General features: G+C 37.6%; 2 protein-coding genes across 7 annotated transcripts in view; one reads left to right on the top strand and one right to left on the bottom strand.

Annotated features, from left to right (window-relative positions):
- Positions 1 to 19033, top strand: part of LOC149321946 (dedicator of cytokinesis protein 2-like) — a 348354-nt gene that overhangs the window by 117541 nt on the left and 211780 nt on the right. The gene's annotated exons all lie outside the window — the stretch shown is intronic.
- The window catches only part of INSYN2B (inhibitory synaptic factor family member 2B), a 100404-nt gene that overhangs the window by 6350 nt on the left and 75021 nt on the right, over positions 1 to 19033 (bottom strand). For 5 of the 6 annotated variants that reach the window (XM_089531822.1, XM_089531832.1, XM_089531860.1 and 2 more), the window contains 2 exons: positions 16533 to 18495; positions 11441 to 11515 (listed from right to left, as the gene is read on the bottom strand). In XM_089531822.1, coding sequence (XP_089387948.1) covers positions 11441 to 11515; positions 16533 to 17890 — 1433 coding nt within the window. In that variant the 5' untranslated portion in view covers positions 17891 to 18495. Of the gene's footprint in view, positions 1 to 11417; positions 11516 to 16532; positions 18496 to 19033 lie in introns of all 6 variants that reach the window. The other variant, XM_089531868.1, reaches the window with a different exon arrangement.

The following is a 19033-nucleotide window of genomic DNA, read 5'->3' as shown; positions in this document are numbered from 1 at the left end:
GTAAGGTGTGAAACATCAGGAAGATGGCCACATAGCCTGAAAAACCCACAAAAAACTATAGTGCCAAATTAGTTTCTGACTGCGTGTTGGCTTGTATACACAAGAGCCTGAGCAGAATCCGATTTTTACAATGGAGTTATTGGGCAAAAATGGTGCTCCTAGTAATTGGGAGGTTTTCCAGAGCAGTGTGTGTTGAAGTGCAGAGGACTGCATCTGTATGGATGGGAGGAGGATTAATGGAAATCAGAATCCTGTGCAGAAATGCCTTTTGTGTGTCATGGAGGCTCTTTGAATTCAAGTCTGCTTTGACAGTGTTGTGTAAGGTAATATGTAGGAGAGAAAAAAGGTATAGAATGTATTGTTTAGGGATTTTGCATGATAGGAAATATATTAAGTCAGCAATGGCTGCTGTCCAGCATGCCTCATCATCTGTCTCTCTCAATCAGTTTAAATTAACAATGCAGAATGGAATATGGAATTTTACTACATTCATTTCTAAGAGGGGGGGGGGGATGTAATATAGAACCATCCAGCATTGTACTGCTGTATGAGACAAATGACAAGATGTCCCCTCAGCAGCAAGTATGTATATACACAGAGACTGCAGAGAAGCAAATCGGTCTGAAAATTAAATCTAACTTCAGCACTTGAAATGAGACACTGTCTTCTACTGAAGGGAGCAAATTATTTTTGGGGGTGCAGGCCATAGCTCTGATCTCCAACAGAAAGAAATATCCAAGAGACTTAGAAAGAATCACTCCTGTCTTTGAGCTTCTTCTGCCCAGGCTGGCTTTCTCACTCTGATGACTTATAAGCTCTAGGAAAAACTGAATGGTAGAAGTAAGGAAACAAAATTGCTTGCAGGAAGACAGTTGTTCTAAAACATGAAATAGTTTAGAAGGTGAAGCAATGGTTTGTGGGAACAGAGTTATAGAAGGAGTCGATTTTTGAGACATGTCAGTGAAGACGTTTTGATGCAGAAATACAGCACCAAGATATGACAGAGAGAGAGAGATGTTTTAAGATAAATGGCTTATTTTTGCAACTGGACCCTTTCACCATATATCATTTTGAGTGAGTTTTATATTTATTATAAAATATATTCTCAGTACCTTATGAAACAGCAAAATGAAACAGAAAAATAGCCAAATGCAGGCCTATGACCAACATCTTCAATTTTTTCTCCTGTTTGGTTTGTAACACCTTGCCTGATGAAGAAGCCAGCAAAGCTTTGAAAGCTTGTAACATTTATATTGTGCATTTTGGTTGGCCAATAAAGGTATCATGGTTTTTGATTCAATACCTTATGGATTTGTCTCCCCCACATCTCTTGATGGTACATACACTACTGATGAATCAAAGAGCAGGGGTTAAAGGTAGCAGAAATAATCTGAATGATTATTTCATTGACTGGGGTACTTTGATGAACATATAATACATGCTAGCACAATAATATTCACTTTCCTGACCATGTTAAAATATGATATAAAATGTTGTTGCAATCTCTCTGAAGAGAACACAGTTAGAAGCTATTAACTGCAAAAATTACTTTGCAGCTGAAATTCAGAAATCTGGTGCTAGATTGTCCAGTAGATAATCAATGTACAACCAGATGGCTTTCAATAATCAGTATGTATCAGATCATGCAGTACAAGTAATCTTCCGGAAGTAGCTCATGAGGAATTGTGTAGGATCATCAGCATACTTGGTTAAGGAACAAGCTTTTAGTTTTGATTCTAATAGTCCAGTTCTAAATGTTGTAAAACTCTTAACATGTTAGAAGGGATTTTTTTTTAATATGGATTATTTAGATTACAAAGGTCTCTGCTGTGCTTGCTCTGCAGATAGAAACAAATTACAAATGCCATCTGTTAGTATCAATTTACACAAAACTTTTTACAGAACCATCTAAAGATATAACCCTTTCATAATATATACCAAACCACTTATCTCTTGGGAAATATGCATAGACACAAACAAACTACCTCAGTGTTTTCCAGTCCCCCTGTCTAGCAAGCATGATTAATAATAATAACAAAATGTGATGAAGCATCTTGGCTGCCTATCACAGGAAATATTTTAAAACAATGTATCATGACATTGCAGGAGAAGGAAAATACAAGTGCTTCAGATCTCTTAACAGAGTACTTAGGAGATGATTCAGGGCAAATTGAAAATGCTTCTGACACTGCCATAGGCATTTTTGTACTGTTTTACATTTCTTAATATTATTCCAAATGCTGTGTGTAGATTTTTACCATGTAGCTGTATTTCTGGATCAGAGTTAGCCTTTGGTGAAAAGATTTTGTGAAATTTATTTATATTTATCCTAAAGTAGGTTCTTAAAGTATTAAAACGTAACAATTGTTTTAAAAATAGTAATAAATCTTAAACACCTAACCACTATAAAAATCCTAATAGACAGAAAACTATCCCATCCCATGGTACACAAGCATCTTACAACTGGCTCAGTAAAATACATTGCTAGAAATAACTGAAATTAGAAACAGCCAGTAGGAACAAAAGACAAAATGACAATCACTGTCTCAGGTACTAAAATAACAAGGCCTGGGAGAAACCAAACCCAAAACCCAATCTTCTTTGGCTGCATCCAAACTACAGAAATAATCTGGTTTGACACCACTTTAACTGCCATGGCTCAGTGCTTTAGGATTCTGGGAACTGTAGTTTTGTAATCAATATCTATATTTTCATGGTTGTTATACTTATGTCCATGATTAGAGACAGGCAACATGCTTCTGAAAGCCAGTTGTTGGAGGACAACAGGAGGGGCTTGCTTTCATGGCCAACATTATGAACTTCTTTGAGAATAGGTAGCCTTTAGTCCTATATATATTTCTTCATTTTTTTCTGAAAAAATGATATGAGGCCAGATTTAATTTTAAAAAAACAAACATGTGTTTCAACTCTCAGCAATTTGGGAAACTATGATACAGTTTTTTCCACCTTGAGGTAGTTAAAATTTTACTTGTAATCACTAGTGAAAATTCACACCTTTTATTTTTCATGTTTGCATTTCTTTTCATCTTAAATACAGTAGTGACCCCTTCCATCAATATTTACTCAGTTTGAACCTAGCCAGTGATTAAACACACACAAAATGCAATTTCTTAATTAAAAATATGCCCAAGCCCAGTTTTCTGCTTCCTTCAGATCTTACATTTAGCATCCTTAACAATTCTTACTTGCTGCCCCTCTGAAGCTGAGATAATTAGATGGCAAATTCTCCCTTATGTTTATAGTAAGCATAATTGCAAGTCTTAAGGGTATATTCTTTCCCCTTTCATTAATGTGATTCAGAAGAAAACTATACTCCATTTTTGTTTCTATGGAAACATTGTCCCTTGTAATTTCAAAGTGGTATACAGAGAATTTAGCTGGATGAATCATGTTAACATCAATCGGAGTTAAATAATGCAAGGATATGTTGTGTGATTTTTGTAAGTCTGAGAAATGCAGTAAGTTCCTTGGAGTTAAGTGGTGATAACTTCCAGGTAAGCACATGTAGGGAGTTGCTTCAGAGTACGCATATATAACATAGCACTGATGATCAAAATGCATATTGAACTATAAATGTTTACTTGTGAAAGTTCAAATGATAGTTTCTTTTCATCACCACCACTGCATTTTGCTCAGCATTATGTACTTCAGATATCCTTGTCCTTCTCATCCCTGTTATTCAAGGCTTTTTTTTTAAAAAAAGCAAGCTATAAAGGACTGAACCTGGCACTATCACTAATCTATTTCAAACGTTTGTTTAAATCTAAATGACTGCTCTTACTTGATTTACACTGTTAAGGTGCCAGCTAATCAGTGCCTCAAATGATTCTCTCTTGTGGCCACTATAAGGAGAGAGCCCACCAAATTCTGTGCCCTCCTTCCATGAACAAAGAAGCTCTGAATCATTCATTTAAAGGCAAAATAAAACCCTGAAATCCTTTTTAAGTGAATTATGTCCAAAAGGAAAATTTCTGCAGTTTGACCCAAGCATTGTTGAGTTTACAATCTGCTTCCTCACACTATGTGTGCTTATTCACTATGTCTTTAATAAGCACAGTGAGAAAAGGTAAGGTGGTCAGCATCTGTTGTGCATCACTGCTCTTCAAGCACGGCCACTGAGATGTTTGCTTTTGAAAAGAAGAGACAACATGGTCAAGAATTGTACATGCAGAACTCTGCTATGGCTTATCCAGGACTCATTGTTGTGATACCACAGCCTCCTGATGGCTGTTCCATTCCTGGTGGAGAGGGGGGATGGGGGTTGGAAAAATGCCTGTGGAATTGTCATAGCCAGAGGTAGACTGAGGACATCTCTTGTCTTCTCCAAGAGCAATGGAATGGCTTTTTGGGGAGGCTATCTGAGCAATGCATTGAATTGAAAGTAGGCAGTTTCAGACATTATAGTGGGAGGAACTTTCTCAATGACCCAAAAATATTTAGTGTAAAGTCCCCTTACATGTGTGCATATCACTAACACGGGGTGGGCAAAGTGCGACTGTGGGCTACATGCAGCTCCCAGGGACATTTTTGTGGTTGGTGGACCCCTTCAGGTTAATTTTTCATATGCTCCATAATGCCCCAGATTGATATCCAGGGGTTGTAAAAGGCATTTCTATCACATTTGGAGCTCCACTGGGCTCCCTAGAAGTCAAAAGAAAATTTTGTTATTTTTTTCATAACAATATTTTGCTTTAAAATGCCTTAAAATGCATTTTAGGGTCCCAGGAAGGCCCAAAACATGTTGCCATGTCACCTGGAGTATATTTGAGAGCAGTAGCATGTGCTGGGATGGAGCAACTCTCCAGGTTCCCCTGGAGAGCTAAATTAGTCTCCTAGTATTCCATAGTTGCCTACTCCTACACTAACAGGATGCTAACCTATATTTGGTTATTGTTTGTGGATTGAGGTTTGCAGGTTCATCTTTTCATGGTACCAAATATCTGCTGTCACAGTTTCAGTGCCGCAACATGTAAATTTCCCCCAACAACCATTTAAACATATAATTTAAAATGAACTTAAATGTTGTCAAGCTGTCTTGGTGACCTGAAGCCTAATGAGGAGAAGCCATATAAACTGTTTTGGAAGGCGGTGGGTGGCAGGGAGCAGATAATTAAAATCACAGGGAGCCTGAGATGTGAAGGAAGCATTGTAATGAGAGTTGGTTTGTGCCCTAGAACATTTTCATGCAGCATTGGAAGATGAAATGAAACAAGAAAAGTGCTGGGTTAGCTTCCAGTAACTAAAGGTGCCAAAAATTAATCAACAATGAGCATAAGCAAGGCTGCTGTTATTCAGCACTGAAGCCCAATAACATGACATACAGCTCCAGATAAAAATCCAAAGATATCCCTGCTCCATTTCCAGCTGTGATGGACTAGACTGGAGTTCAATCACAGCTCATGGAGAGGTGTGAAAGGGGCCTGGAATGAAGTGGGAGTAATAAAAAAAACGGGTTGGATAGTTGGGAGATTTGGTGAGGGAGCAAACCAGCTAAGAGGGGGCTAGTAATAATTCATTAGGGCTTTAATCACATGAGAGGAGGAGAATAATAATACAATCAGTCCTCCATATCAATGGCATGAAAAAATAAATAAAAATATATACATTCCAAAAAGCAAACCTTGACATTACCATTTTATTTAAGGGACACAATTTTACTACCCCATTGCATATAATAGGACTTGGGCATCCAGAGATTTTGATCCCATGGGGGGGGGGGGGGGGCTTGGAACCAAACGCATTGAAGAGAAAACTTGAGATAAACTCCTTTTCTTTTATTTTCATGATGAGCCTGTTAAGAGACTTTCTAGATCTCGGCCACATATTTATGGAGACAGGGACACATTGATCGGTATACTTCTAATCACCCGAGTCTGCTTCAGGAAAGCCAATCTTAGGTTCTGAGGAAGATAGAGGATCCAGGATTAAGAATAAGGGATCTGGCACATCATCATTGTCAGGAGGGAAGGAATCTACTGAGGGAGACCTGAGTTTAAAATAGTTCTGAAAGCTCACTTGTCCTTGGATGACCAGTCTGGACATCCCATGAAAAAGGATCTTGCCACACCTTTGAGAAGTTTGGTAGACTAACCTGGCTTTCTGCTTTATCACACTAGGGGGCAAATGGTGTTTATCACACAACATTTCCTAGTTTTCTCTAGTTTAACTCTCGTTTAAATCCCATTTGCCCCCTAGTGTGATAAAGCAATATGTCTCTGAATTCTACTTTTATGGATATCCTATGTGAAGGAACCAGAACACCCCAGTAATAGGGTAGTGAAGACCAAGGAAAAAAAGGTGAATGACAGCTTCTTTGATCAAGAAGTCAAAGTAGCCAGAAATATTTGTGGAGATGGGTCTTTATTTGGGATAGCCATTTAGTGAGAAACAATCAAGAAAGATTTTATAATCCTTTGGTTTAGAATCGGTTTGATCATTTGCTGCAGGGATTTAGACGTGGCTTCTGTTGTAGTGATGCCTGACTCTCAAGCAGTCAGTGTACAAGGATTTGGCACTGTGAAGGAGAACCATCCCACCTTAGATCATTTCTCTATTATAACAGCATGGAATTGAGTTGTGTGGATGTCACAACCATTTATTTTTTAATGATAGACTATAAAACATTAAAAACAAATAAATATTTAACCATGCATGTGAAATAGCTAGTAGTGCATGATACCCTTCTGCTCTTGTTTGGCCATGCCATTTTCTGGAATGCAATCTAAAAATAAAAATCCAACCTTCAGAGTCTGAACTGCTGTTGTGCCATTAAAAAATGGGATTAGCAGCACAGGCTCACTTTTAGTGCCCAGCAACTTAGACATTGTTGAGGTGGGGGTTTGTCTGCTCTGTGTATGGCTTTTTATTAGCAAATAAACTTGACAAAAATGTCTCTTCTGCTTTTATTAGAAATTCAGTGGAATATTCCTTTCATTTTAAACACTACTTTTTAACCTTTACTTTTCTAGATTATTCTGTGTAAAACCTTTATTTTAAATCTTTTGTAACAATTTTTTTAAATTTTAGTCATTTTGCACTGGATCCAAATGCTGTGTGGATAGAAGCCAACTTGTGCAACCAGTCTTTCCTCTCTTTTTCTTCCACATAAATCCTTGTACTCCCAGCCCAACCACCATAAATCCTTTCTGAAGGCTGTGTCTTGACAGAGGAATCTTAGGACAGCAGACCTTGCACAATAGTTGGATCCAAGCCTTCATTCTGTCCACTAGCTTTTAAAAATAATATTTGGATGCTTGTGAATAGTGTCTTTACTGTCTGTACCTCACATTGTGATAATACAGCATGCCTGAAAAGAACTATAAATGTAATAAATATTAGCATTTCTAATTCTAAAGAAGGAATTGTGCCACCAGTCATTTTTGGCCAGCAGTTCCCATCAGACCTTGCTAGTGGGACCTGTAGTCCAAAAACATCCAGAAGAGCACTTTTGCCCAGCCCTGTTCTGAACAGTTTTATATCCAAGCACATTCATTTGGATGAGATCATGAAAGTATGGAGGAATGCATGAGGTACACAGCGTAGTGGTTTGAGTATTGGACTGTGATTCTGGAAAGCAGGGTTCAGATCCTGACTCAGCTATGTAAACCTACTGGGGATCTTGGGCAAGTCATATTCTCTCAGCTTCAGAGGATGGCAATAGCAAACTGTCTGAAGAAACGTGCCAAGAAAATCCAGTGTCATGTTTGACTTAGGGTCCCCCTAGGGAAATGGTTTGAAGGCACACAACAACAGCAACAAACATTTTGCTTATTCTCACTGTCCCCAGTCACCTGTTTTAGATGGTTGAGAGAAATGGTGGTAGGTCTGCTGGGTAATTGTCATGAATGACCTTTCCCTTTCTGTTAGCAGAAGCATCTGCTGGATGAAGAACCTTTGATTTACTGAAATATTCTTTCCATAAATAGAAGGCAATTTTGGATCTAATCCATTGCCCTTTGATTTATTTTAGTTCTTGTTTTCATTTGGCCTGTTCTGTTCTTTACTGCAGAAATAAGTGTTTTCAATATTTGGTTATTTTCCTTTCCTGTATATCCCTGTCTAAAGCAGGAGAGGTTGTAGATGCAGAAAGCCTTTTTCAGCTGCTTTTTATTTTCTACCAGTTTCTGATTTATACATTTTTTGTCTCTCACTGGGTTTATTATATTATTATAATCACTAGCTGTTCATCTTGTTGAACATAAGTGCTTTTACCTTATATAAGTTTTTTGATCGCGAATGAATTTCTATAGTTTTTAAATAAATTGTTCTTTCTTTCACTAGCAGAATCCATTTCCTCTCAAAATTGCTAGCTATTTTTTGTCTGCATTGTTTGCACTGCTGTCAACAGCTTTTATCCTCTCACATGTTATCTACGTTTGCCCTCAACTTCAAAGCTTTCTTTTTCCTTATTTAAGATCATACAAATTATTTTCAAACTGTTATCTACTGTTCTACTTTATCTATGTTTTTCTGTCTATAAGTCTGTTGTTTACTTCTTTCACTTTGTTATCTCTGAAATGATTTTATTTTTTCTTTCAGTCACAGTTTGCACCAGTTGATTGTATAACATTTCTTCTTCAGGGCCCAATCAGTTGTCTTTTTCATGTGTGCCCTGATTTTAGAGGTCTCCCCCTTCAGCCTTCAACATTTCTTTCAGTAAATCTGCAACGGATGGGAAGAGTTGGGTGCAGTTTTTCAAATTTATATGCCTGTCAAATCATGTTCCCAGTGTTACTGACTTGCCCTAATTTTGGTCCAAATGTCCCTGCCATCATTTTTCTTTCTGTGCATCTCATATTTTCTTTTTCTGTTTTCACACTGACAATTTCATTTATCACTGTGCATTTTCAAGAAGGCACTTTTTTTTGATAGAACTGTCCATTTTGTTTGCCTTATTTTATATCTGTGAACTCTTCAGGTTACATTTACTAAGTTCTAGTCTGAGGCAGTGTATGCAGCCTTAGATTGTGACTGCTTCAGCTATGTTAGTTGCACCCATGTTGGAGGAGGCAACAAAGAGTGCTTGAGCCTGAGAGTTGTTTATTAATATAGTAAAAACTGTGGTTAAGCATTATTCTCAAGCCTGGTTAGTGAGTTCTGCTGTCTGATATGAGACAAAAGCTAAATAAATATTCCTAGAAGATGAGCTGGTTCATAATAATAGCAGCAAGACTGCCCTACCTAGGCAATTCAAAGCCTACTGAAAATGAAGAGTTAGTAAATTTGATTCAACTTGGGTCCAAATCTACATCTTGATTGAGAAATCTTCCTGCTTCCCATTAATTATCCCTGGAAATCATGTTGTTGTTGTTCTTGTTGCATGCCTTTGTTCTGAACATATGACACTAAGGCAAACCCTAAGACAAACCTATTATGAGATTTTCTGGGAATGGTTGGTTCAGAGGGGGCTTGCCTTTGCCTTCCTCTGAGGCTGAGAGAATGCTATTGTTTGACTTTGATTTTACCTACTAAAAATAACTTGAAATGTTTCTGAGAGGTGTATAAGAATTCTGATCCAAAAGACAAATAGAATATAAAAAGGAAGTGAGGTGGCTAGTTTTTAAAATAGTTATCCATCCAATTTTATTTCCATTAACAAATGATTCTTATGATAGACAGCTAAAATCTCTGATATATGTGAAAAGATTAACATCCAGATACGAATTAATGTCTAGTATCAAAACTGAAAGACACATCATGCATGGAATGACAGGATGGCATAGAATGATAAAGCAGGAGATCAAGATCGTTTTGATGTCTTGGAAAAGGAAATAAAAGAAATGCAGAGAATCAGTCAACGCAGATGCTTTCTATAAAGAATAGGAAGAAGCCATGTTGGAAACAACTTGAAGCTGAGCATCTTTGTATATCTAGATGCAATTTGAATGAACTGAACAGAGTTAAATCAATTCTTTGAATGTAGGTTGTAAATGAAAATAAACTGATTTCCCCCCCCCCCAAAGTATTTTACTCATTATACCTTTCCATACACTGACAGAGAAACTATTTTCAGGCAATTTATTGCCATTATTAAATAATATAGGCCTTGAGCATGAATGTTAAAATAAAAGATCATTTTGGTTTCCCCATACAGAACATGTTCTATCAAAAATGGCTAAGATTACAAGGATGTGTTAGCACAACTGACTCTTACACACTGTATATGGGATATTTGTATTTTCATAATTGCACATCTAGAGCCGATATTCTTAAGAGTTTGCAATGACCTTTGGAAAAGTAGAAAGCTTCCCATTAGGAAGGCATGTTGACCAGATGACGTGGAGGACCTAGGCAGTATCAAAATAAAGATTAAATGGGTTTCCTGATCACTTCATCCTTCCCCAGGGTTTCTGCATAGCCTCTTGCACTAAGAGGTAAAGAAGGTCTCATTGCACCAAGGCTACTAAGATCATTTCTCCTACCTATCTTGGTAGTTAGTACTGGGATATACAGGTGAAAATGATCCTCAGGTTACCCAACCTCTCGCAAATGTCCTTTGAGCTAAGCAATTCCCCAAACATTACAGGAGACACTGACACAGTTGGTGAGGTCCACAAGGCCCTCCACCTTCTTTTGGTAAAAGGTGTTCTTGCTTTTTAGAGATGTATTTGTTCAAGTAGTTTATTTCTCCATTAAAGTTTAGTGACACCTCAGTAATAATTTAAGAATCATCTGACATAATTTTAACCAATGAAGATGTACAGTGAGAGCCAACATGGTGTAGTGGTTTGAACATTGGACTATGACTGTGGAGACAAAGGTTTGAATCCCTACTAAACCACAGAAGCCTACTGGATAACCCTGGGTAAGTCATGCACTCTCAGAGGAAGGGAAAAACAAACCCCCTCTGAACAATCTTGCCAAAGAAAACCCAAGATAAGTCACCATAAGTTGAAAACCACTTGAAGTCACACAGCAACAACAACAACAACAACAACATAGTGTGGAATAGTTTTTGCACTATAAACATGATTTCTTAGTGCATTTTTGATTTATAATGTGTAAATTGATAGGTGAGCAAATTGATAATGGAGTCTTCTATTTAAAGATGAAGTTGACAAAATACTTGTAGAGCTAAAGTATTATAACAAAGTATATATGTGCTTCTTGTGCTTGAGGGAACAGTTATTGGGTCATATGAACTGTCCTTCTCTGATCCATGCTGTTTTCTTAAGCCCTCTAACATTTCTCCTATATTGGAAATCAATAACTTCTTCCTCAAAAAAATTCATTACTTTTTTTTGCTTTTCTTAATAATCCACACTTTAGGTGCAAATCTTCATGCTAAACTAATGATATTAACTAATGCAATTAGAATTGCTCCTTTTGTTCCTTTGAACAATATAGCAATACCTGTGGATTTAACAATTGTGTAGTCTTTAGAGACAGATACATACAATTATCCATTGATACGAGGTACCTGTAAATGATACATGCAGTATTCTGGCAAGTGCTGCAGTTGTTGAGATCTTGGCCAGTGCGGTAGAAGTTCCTCCTGCAATAAATAATAGCTGCTATGATTTATTTATAAAACCAACAATTCCACTCCCTGGTCACAACATATAATTTGCCAAGGTAACATTCTTTAAAAGTTAAGGTATATTGTAATGAATGCTCTTTTAAGCTTACAGTGCAGTCCTAAACAGACAAATAGGGAATAACCTCTTGAAGATAATTGGATTCATTTCTAAATAAACCTGCATAGCATTGCACTGTTAAACATTAAGTATGTTCCATTTATTGATTTATTTACTGAATGTATACCCTGGGATAGGACCTAAGGCAACATTAGAGTAGTACCTATGTTTTTTTGTTATTCATGACCTTGTAGGTTTTTGTTAATTCATCACCATGAAATAAATCATGTGAGGTTGGTTGATCATATGCCCTGTAGAGCAGAACAAGATAGCCACTCTGTTCCCCCCGCTAAAAAAGGCCAACACAGTAATTCAACACTTCCCCCAAACAGTGCAAGTGCAATTTTTCTATTTATCCAAAGAACTAAATACTCATAAAGTGATTAATTAATGCAAAAGGCAAGGTTCATTTCAGTTCTAGCTGTATATGTTCAGCATTGGATCTGCTTCAGTGTGTTTCACCAGCCAATGAAATTCCTAAGTGGCTCTAAAATATATATTTACATTCTCCGATCAACAGTGATGCAGTCACAATGTCAGCAGTTTTAAATTTCCCTTAAGTAAATACTGCTCTGTAATGTCAGAAAAATATTCATAAATCCACATTAACAGAGATAGATTTGTTCCAGTAATCTAGGGGGGGAAACACAAAACAGGAAACTAAAATGTCTCCACACTGGTCTCCAATGCTAATTTGTTCCCATGGATTATATACTAATCCTAGGTATTTAAGAATTAATACTGAGTCCCTCAAGTATTCTTGGTGCTTTTGTTTAATGAAGTAGAAAGAATCTATGCCTCCTTATGTGAACATGTGCATGCAAAAGCTGTAGAAGAGTAAAAAGAAAATATATGGGAACTACATAGGACACATTTCCATTTATGTGTCTGAAATGTATATGTAGTCCTTGACTCTATGACTGATCAAGCTTTGGGTTTCTAGCAGTTCTCCTGGAGTCATGTGATCACTGTTGTTTTATATTTGTAATGTCTACTATTTTCAGAGAACTTTAATTTTCACACAAGTATCATACTGAAAAAAAGATGTAAGATTAGATCCTCTGAAAGCTGTCAGCCCATTTTGGACTGAACAATCCTCAGACCAAGCTGCTGGTGACTGATGGGTGATTTTGACCCTTGGGAATGAAATTCCCACTAAAATGTTATATCCAGGCAATTTTTCTGCAAATAAGCCTAGGTTAGTGCAGTGATCGCTAAATCATTCCTAATAGGAGACTGCTGAATCCACCCTTGACTGTTTCTAACTGAAGAAACTCATACTTCCAAGAATATTGTTTAAAAATAAAAATATTATATTATTGTATGTCTGTGTGGAAAATTGTTCTTATTTTTGCTAAGAAACAGTTAAACAATATGTGGATGCAGAAGTACAAAAATATAAGAGGCTTTCAGATAGCTTTCAGAAGAAACTTGTAATCAATGTGTTCTTTTAGCAGTAGTTTCCACTCTTGTCACATCTTTTATAATGTCATCTAACTGATTCAGTGGGTCTGTTCTAGTTGGAACTAGTAATTGGATTAGACCTCTACTTGCATACATATATTTCTCTACTTGCATACATTGCAGTCATCCTAAATCTGGGTGTAAGTGTGAACTTGGCCATCACTAGAAATGCAAATCATGCTTCTACCATCCTACCATCCTTAAATGCCTACCATCCTTGGTATAATTCCTGTTGCAAGGTTGTACTTTCATTGCATCAGCATGGTAAAGATACTTCCTGATTTTAGTATACTTCAGGATACTCAACTTAAACGTTGCTGTCTGAGATGAATGGGCTGTCATGGCATTCCACACCTAATACTTTGAGGGAGATGTTTTAAAAGATCTAATGTGTGAGTTTCCTTGTTTGATACAGGGCTCCTGCTTCCTTAATTATTCTCTTTAAGGCAATGATTACATAATCTGTCAAACATAGGGAGATCTTTTGTATTGAAGTTCCATGCTGAGCCAAGCCTGTAAGCCTGTATCTCAAACACATGTTCTCGCTGGTTTATTTGGTGAACCAATACTCATTCTTGAGCAGTGAGCCAATCTGATACATAGGAAATCTACAGGGTTGACCCAAATTTCTAGTTTCACAGGTTTGGCTAATCTTTCTGTGATGTCATTAACTAGTCCTGACCATTCTTTTTATTTTATCTATAGAATATATTAATGATAGATATAGTTTAAATCTTCAGGTCAGTGAAGAGATTGTGTGGGATTCTGTGTATGAAGCTGTCCTACCCTGGAAGGGCTGGGAAGTGTCTTCACCATGGTCTAAGCTACTTCAAACTTATATTGAGAACCTCTGTGCAGCTATTTGTTTGTTCACATGCCACACTTATGCAAGGGTATTATTATTATTATTATTATTATTATTTATATAGCGCTGTAGATTTGCAGGGTAGGAATACAGGAACTAGATGCTGTAGAGTACAAGTACAAGCACTTGAGCCCAGAAGCATTCTAGACTTCATCATGGCTCCTGATCACAATGTTCAACCAAAAGTAATTGCAGAGCCCTGTACAACTTCAATACACAAAGGCATAGAATGCTGCCTGTCATGTGGTAACATTTGATGATGAGCCCCATACTTCAGCCTTAAATATGAGCAGGCAAACACCTGCACTGGGCTAGACTAAATATGTAATTTGCAATCATTGGATTGATCTCTGCTTATTAAGGTTACTCAGGTAAACAACTAGATGCTGTAGAGTACAAGTATACAGAATTTAAAATGCTGCTGCTTGATTTCTGCCTGAATAGTGTTAGGTTTGTAAGCATTCCAGTCGCAAGAATGCACAGGAAACATTATGTTGAATTTGGTTCTGAGAGCAGTAATCTTTCTGGAGCAGATTTCTGGGTGGCATGTACACCTGTAGGGTAAGGAGAGAGGGGGGGGGGAGTCTGATTGTGCTAGCAGATTTCTACTAACAACATTGAATTTAAACCAACATATGAAGAGGGTGGATGATGTGCTAATGACAGCTTGTTCTTTCTCTAGTCAAAGCTTATTTGCTTTTTCACCAGGTGAAAAATAAGTCCCTTAACTACCTTCGGACCAAACTTTTACTGGAGACATTAAACATACTTTTGTTTATACAGCTAACTAACTGGACAATGAACAGTGCAATGATACTTCTTGGCAGGGTAAGAATTACCAACATCTTACTAGTGACAGAATTCTAAGACATTGTCGTGTTAGTCTGGAAAATCAGTATGCAAAGGGATGTGTAGCACCTTTGAGACTAACTGAAAGAAAAAACCTCATAGCATGAGCTTTTATAAACTCGAGCCTACTTCCTCAGATGCATAGAGACAGAGATTTCTACATTCTAAATTCTAGTCAGAATTCCTAATACTGTCACCAGTAATGGGGGGTAGTTCATATATCTATGGAGTGGTAAATCTGTTCTAAGTTTCAGTCTAAATGTTAAAGTAACTAATAGCTCTTTCAAAAAATAAAGTAAACCCTGAAATAAATACACATATTCAGTTAAACCAATGCAGTATTACTTGATTTAGATAAATTTTATTTTTCAAGTGTTCTGTAAAAGTACCATATATACTTGTGTATAAGTCAACTTCATGTATAAGCTGAGAGCAAGTTTTAGGACAAAATTTATGGATTTTGCTATGACCCATGGATACATTGAGGGTAAAATTTAGGGGCATATAACAAACAAATCTTTCCTTTCCTTTTAAAAATCCATAGAGGGAATATGCTTAGGAAGAACTAAAGTGGAGATAATCTTTTTACTTGAGGTGTTACAAATTGGGGGATTAAATGGCATTGCTGATCTTAAAATGCCTATACACGCACACACATACACACACACAAATACAGATTGGAAAAAAAGATGTGAGGAGAAGAGCAAAGAAAACAGTCAGGAGCGCTTTACAGACCGCCCAAAAGGGCGGTCTGCTGGCGTCAGTGTTTGCTGCGTGAAGGAGCTGCAGCGGACAAACCGCACGACTCCTCCGAGCAGCAAAAAGAAGCCGCAAAAAGCAGCACACTTGCAGTGTCATAATGGCGCCGAGATGTGCGGATGCTAAGCGTCCGATACGTCAATATGGCGGCGCCCATGTAGAATGGGTGCTGCCATTTTGTACATGCTCGGTGCGTACTAGGATTAAGAGTGTCCAGAAAGGACACCCCTTCCTAACCCTAGTACGTGCTGAGCACGTACTTTTGGCATGTGCGGAACACGCCTGACTCTGTTAGGGAACCAACGCCATTTGCCCCAGCACTCCCACCCCATTCCCTACCTACCAGAGAAATAAAGACAACTCTCTTTCCTTCCCCATCTTCTTTTTCTACCTAAGCAATGTTCAACAGCAACATGGGAGAACTCAAAGAATGCAGGGCACCCACTATTTTGGGTGCTTGAGGTGGAACAGAGCTGTAGTGACCATTTTAAATAAGGGCTTACTGTATAAGCTTCACCTTGCAAGGCTTGCAGAGGGACTGCCGAACCTCACTAGGTTTATACAGTAAAGCCTTTTAAAAATGACCACTGCTGCTCTGCTCCACCACAAGTACCCAAAATGGCAGGGAGTACAAATCTCATTCATCTGGCATCGATGTCATCTCTTTCCAGCATTGACCCATGGATAAGTTGAGCCATGTTTTTGGGGTTTATTTTTTGACTTATGCATGAGTACATACAGTCATGTTACAAATGCAGTGGAAATGATATTTTACCATATTTCTAATAGGAAAAATATTTCCATCTCAGAGAAAATGAATATGCAACAGCTATTTCCTAGGAAGGCTGTAACAAGCAAAATGTAAAAGAAAACAACTTGTCTAAAAGTCTACTGTTAAAATTTAATACAGTAATATTAAAGATCAAAACACACCATACCCTTCATTGAGGGCTCTGGCCCTTTCCATGTCTTGAATTACATTCAAAAGGACTTTAATCTTCTCTTGGTTTGACTGTAAAGATTCCTCAACAGACTGGAGCCTGTCTTGTAGGGCACACAGCTCATTATGCGCCAAGTGCATTTGATTAATTTCTTTAATCTCTTTGTTCTGTGGTTTTATATCATTCCCTGGAAGATAGGCATTTATGTGAAAGCCTTCTAAGCAGTTGTCATACTGTGGCACTTTGGTATTAGTAGAAATGTTCTCGTTTACAGTTTGACATGAAGGAACAGGAGATGATGCATTGTTGTTGGTAAATGATGTTGTTTGGTTATCATTAGTCAGTTCCTTATGGTCAGAGTCTGTTTTCTGCTGTATTGCCTGCTGATGTTCTCCAACAGAACAGTATACTGGGCTGTGGTGTAACTGTGGTGATGACAAATTGGTCTCCTTAGTACTGGTGTCACCCTCAGGGGCAAGTAACTCAGTGTAGTTTTTTTCTTCACACAAACTATGAGCAACATTGACATCATTGCAGTTATGATTTTCACAAGGGAAAGATTTCTCTGAGCCTTTATGTAGTGAGCAGTCCTCACTGGTTGGTCTCGTAGCTGTAGTAGTATGAACCGAGCTGCTTAAATCAATTTGTGTTTCTGGACTATAAGCAGAAAAATTGTCTTGTGCAGAACCCAGGTTGGTATATTCAGGAACCTGGGTAGAAACGGTTACCTTCTCCAGTATTGCAATTCTATCTGAACTTAAATGGATAGGCCCATTGCTTTGTGCTTTAGGCACCGTTTGAAATAGTGACTTAGCTGTCATGGTCGCTCTCGGTCCATCGTCCACATGCCGAGTGAGGCTTAAGTAAGAGAGACTAGAAGAGATGATGTCCTGTTCTGAGAGATTTCCATTAACTTGAATGGGATATTCAGCCTCCTTTGGCATTTCTGTTAAGGACTTGCTTGTTGTAATTCTTTTCTTTTTAAACACTGGAAAGTGCTTCCTGAGACTAGGGGAAGTCTGTATGGCAATATTTTGTAATCCTTTCTGAGATGTGGGAAAATTGAGGGAATCATTTACTAGGTTGTGGAATTGGGACGTTTGTATTTTACCCAATTCACATGGCTCTTGGGCAATTCCTGCTTCCAATTCCGATTCTTCCACTGGCGGGTTATCTGTTCCATCATCTTTGAAGCGGACTTGCTGAGATTTGCTCCTGCGATGGTGGGGTTGCCTTTTGAAATCCACTGAATCAAGGCTGTTCCGCTTAAGCAGAGCGGGGCGCACTTTGATGCCTTGCTGAGCCATTGAGTCACAATTTAATGTATGCAGATAATGTGTTTCTTTGCGACCCATTTCATTTGGTCATTTGAACAACATCTGGCTTGATGCCCCCCTCCTAAATGAAAACAGATTCTGTTATTGGGAAAAAAGCTAACTCTAACCATATATATGTATATATATAGAGAGAGATGCTTGGGATTTTTATTACTCTTTTACTCTTAATAAAATATTTTTATATAACTTCAGTATATAAATTCAGTACAATTTAAATATCTGATCCCAGATATTTTGTATTTGCATAGAGTGTAAATAACAAACATAATAACAGTTTGGGGCTCTTCCCTCCATAATGCATAGTTTTGCTGGAATAACATATCCTTTTACAGCCAAGTGAAACTTTTGCTTTAGGGGTTCTTTTTTTTCTTGTCCCATCTTCTTACTTTTACCGTTGAAACTAATCTTAAATAGCTGAACAGAAGCCAGTGAGTTATGTCCAAATGAAAGTAAAGCATCCAACAGGATTATCGGCAAGAAAATTATTGAAATGCCTTCCTTGATCTTGTTCACACACGTGTGAGTTTAAGGATGTCTTAGGAACTTGAATGTCTAAGATGAGATCCAAAAATTTTTTTTTTGTCTCTGAAGACCAGCATTTGTGGAATAGCATATATTTTTTTCTGAAATAAAAAGAAAACAGTTGCCAGTGAACAGATTAATAAATGCACTTAATCCATGCTGCCATTTTAATTCTAAATAGTTTTATGTACAATTTGAATATTTTAAGATGGAGTAAGATTATGCAAACAGACTGGAAAATTAAATCTTAACATTCGGCAGCAGTCTGATATTTATCAACTGTGAAATCTTATCACCAGCCAAATCCTAATTAAAACACATTTTCTCCTCTTTAAACAGGCATCATTGACACTACATTTGTACCTGAAATCCCAGTTTAGGGGCACTGCGTGCTTCCATGCTAGGGTGCTCTCAAGCAGCTGAGGCATTTTACAGTCATCTGGGAGAAAAATTTGAATGGTAATTTCATCCAGCACTTAATACAGTGGACCTGTTGTATCAGCGGGCAAGTTATCTATGAATTTGAGTGCTCACGGATAGCCATGACCCATTTTATCCAATTGTGGTATTTTCATGCTGGCGTGGTTGTATACATGTCATCACTATTGAATAAAATGGGGTGCAACCATCCTCATTTTT

This window comes from Sceloporus occidentalis, unplaced genomic scaffold (assembly GCF_023333645.1).
Source record: "Sceloporus occidentalis isolate IW3139 unplaced genomic scaffold, rSceOcc1.0.p SCAF_1, whole genome shotgun sequence".
Lineage (NCBI taxonomy): Eukaryota > Metazoa > Chordata > Lepidosauria > Squamata > Phrynosomatidae > Sceloporus > Sceloporus occidentalis.
This window is presented reverse-complemented; position numbering and strand designations above follow the sequence as displayed.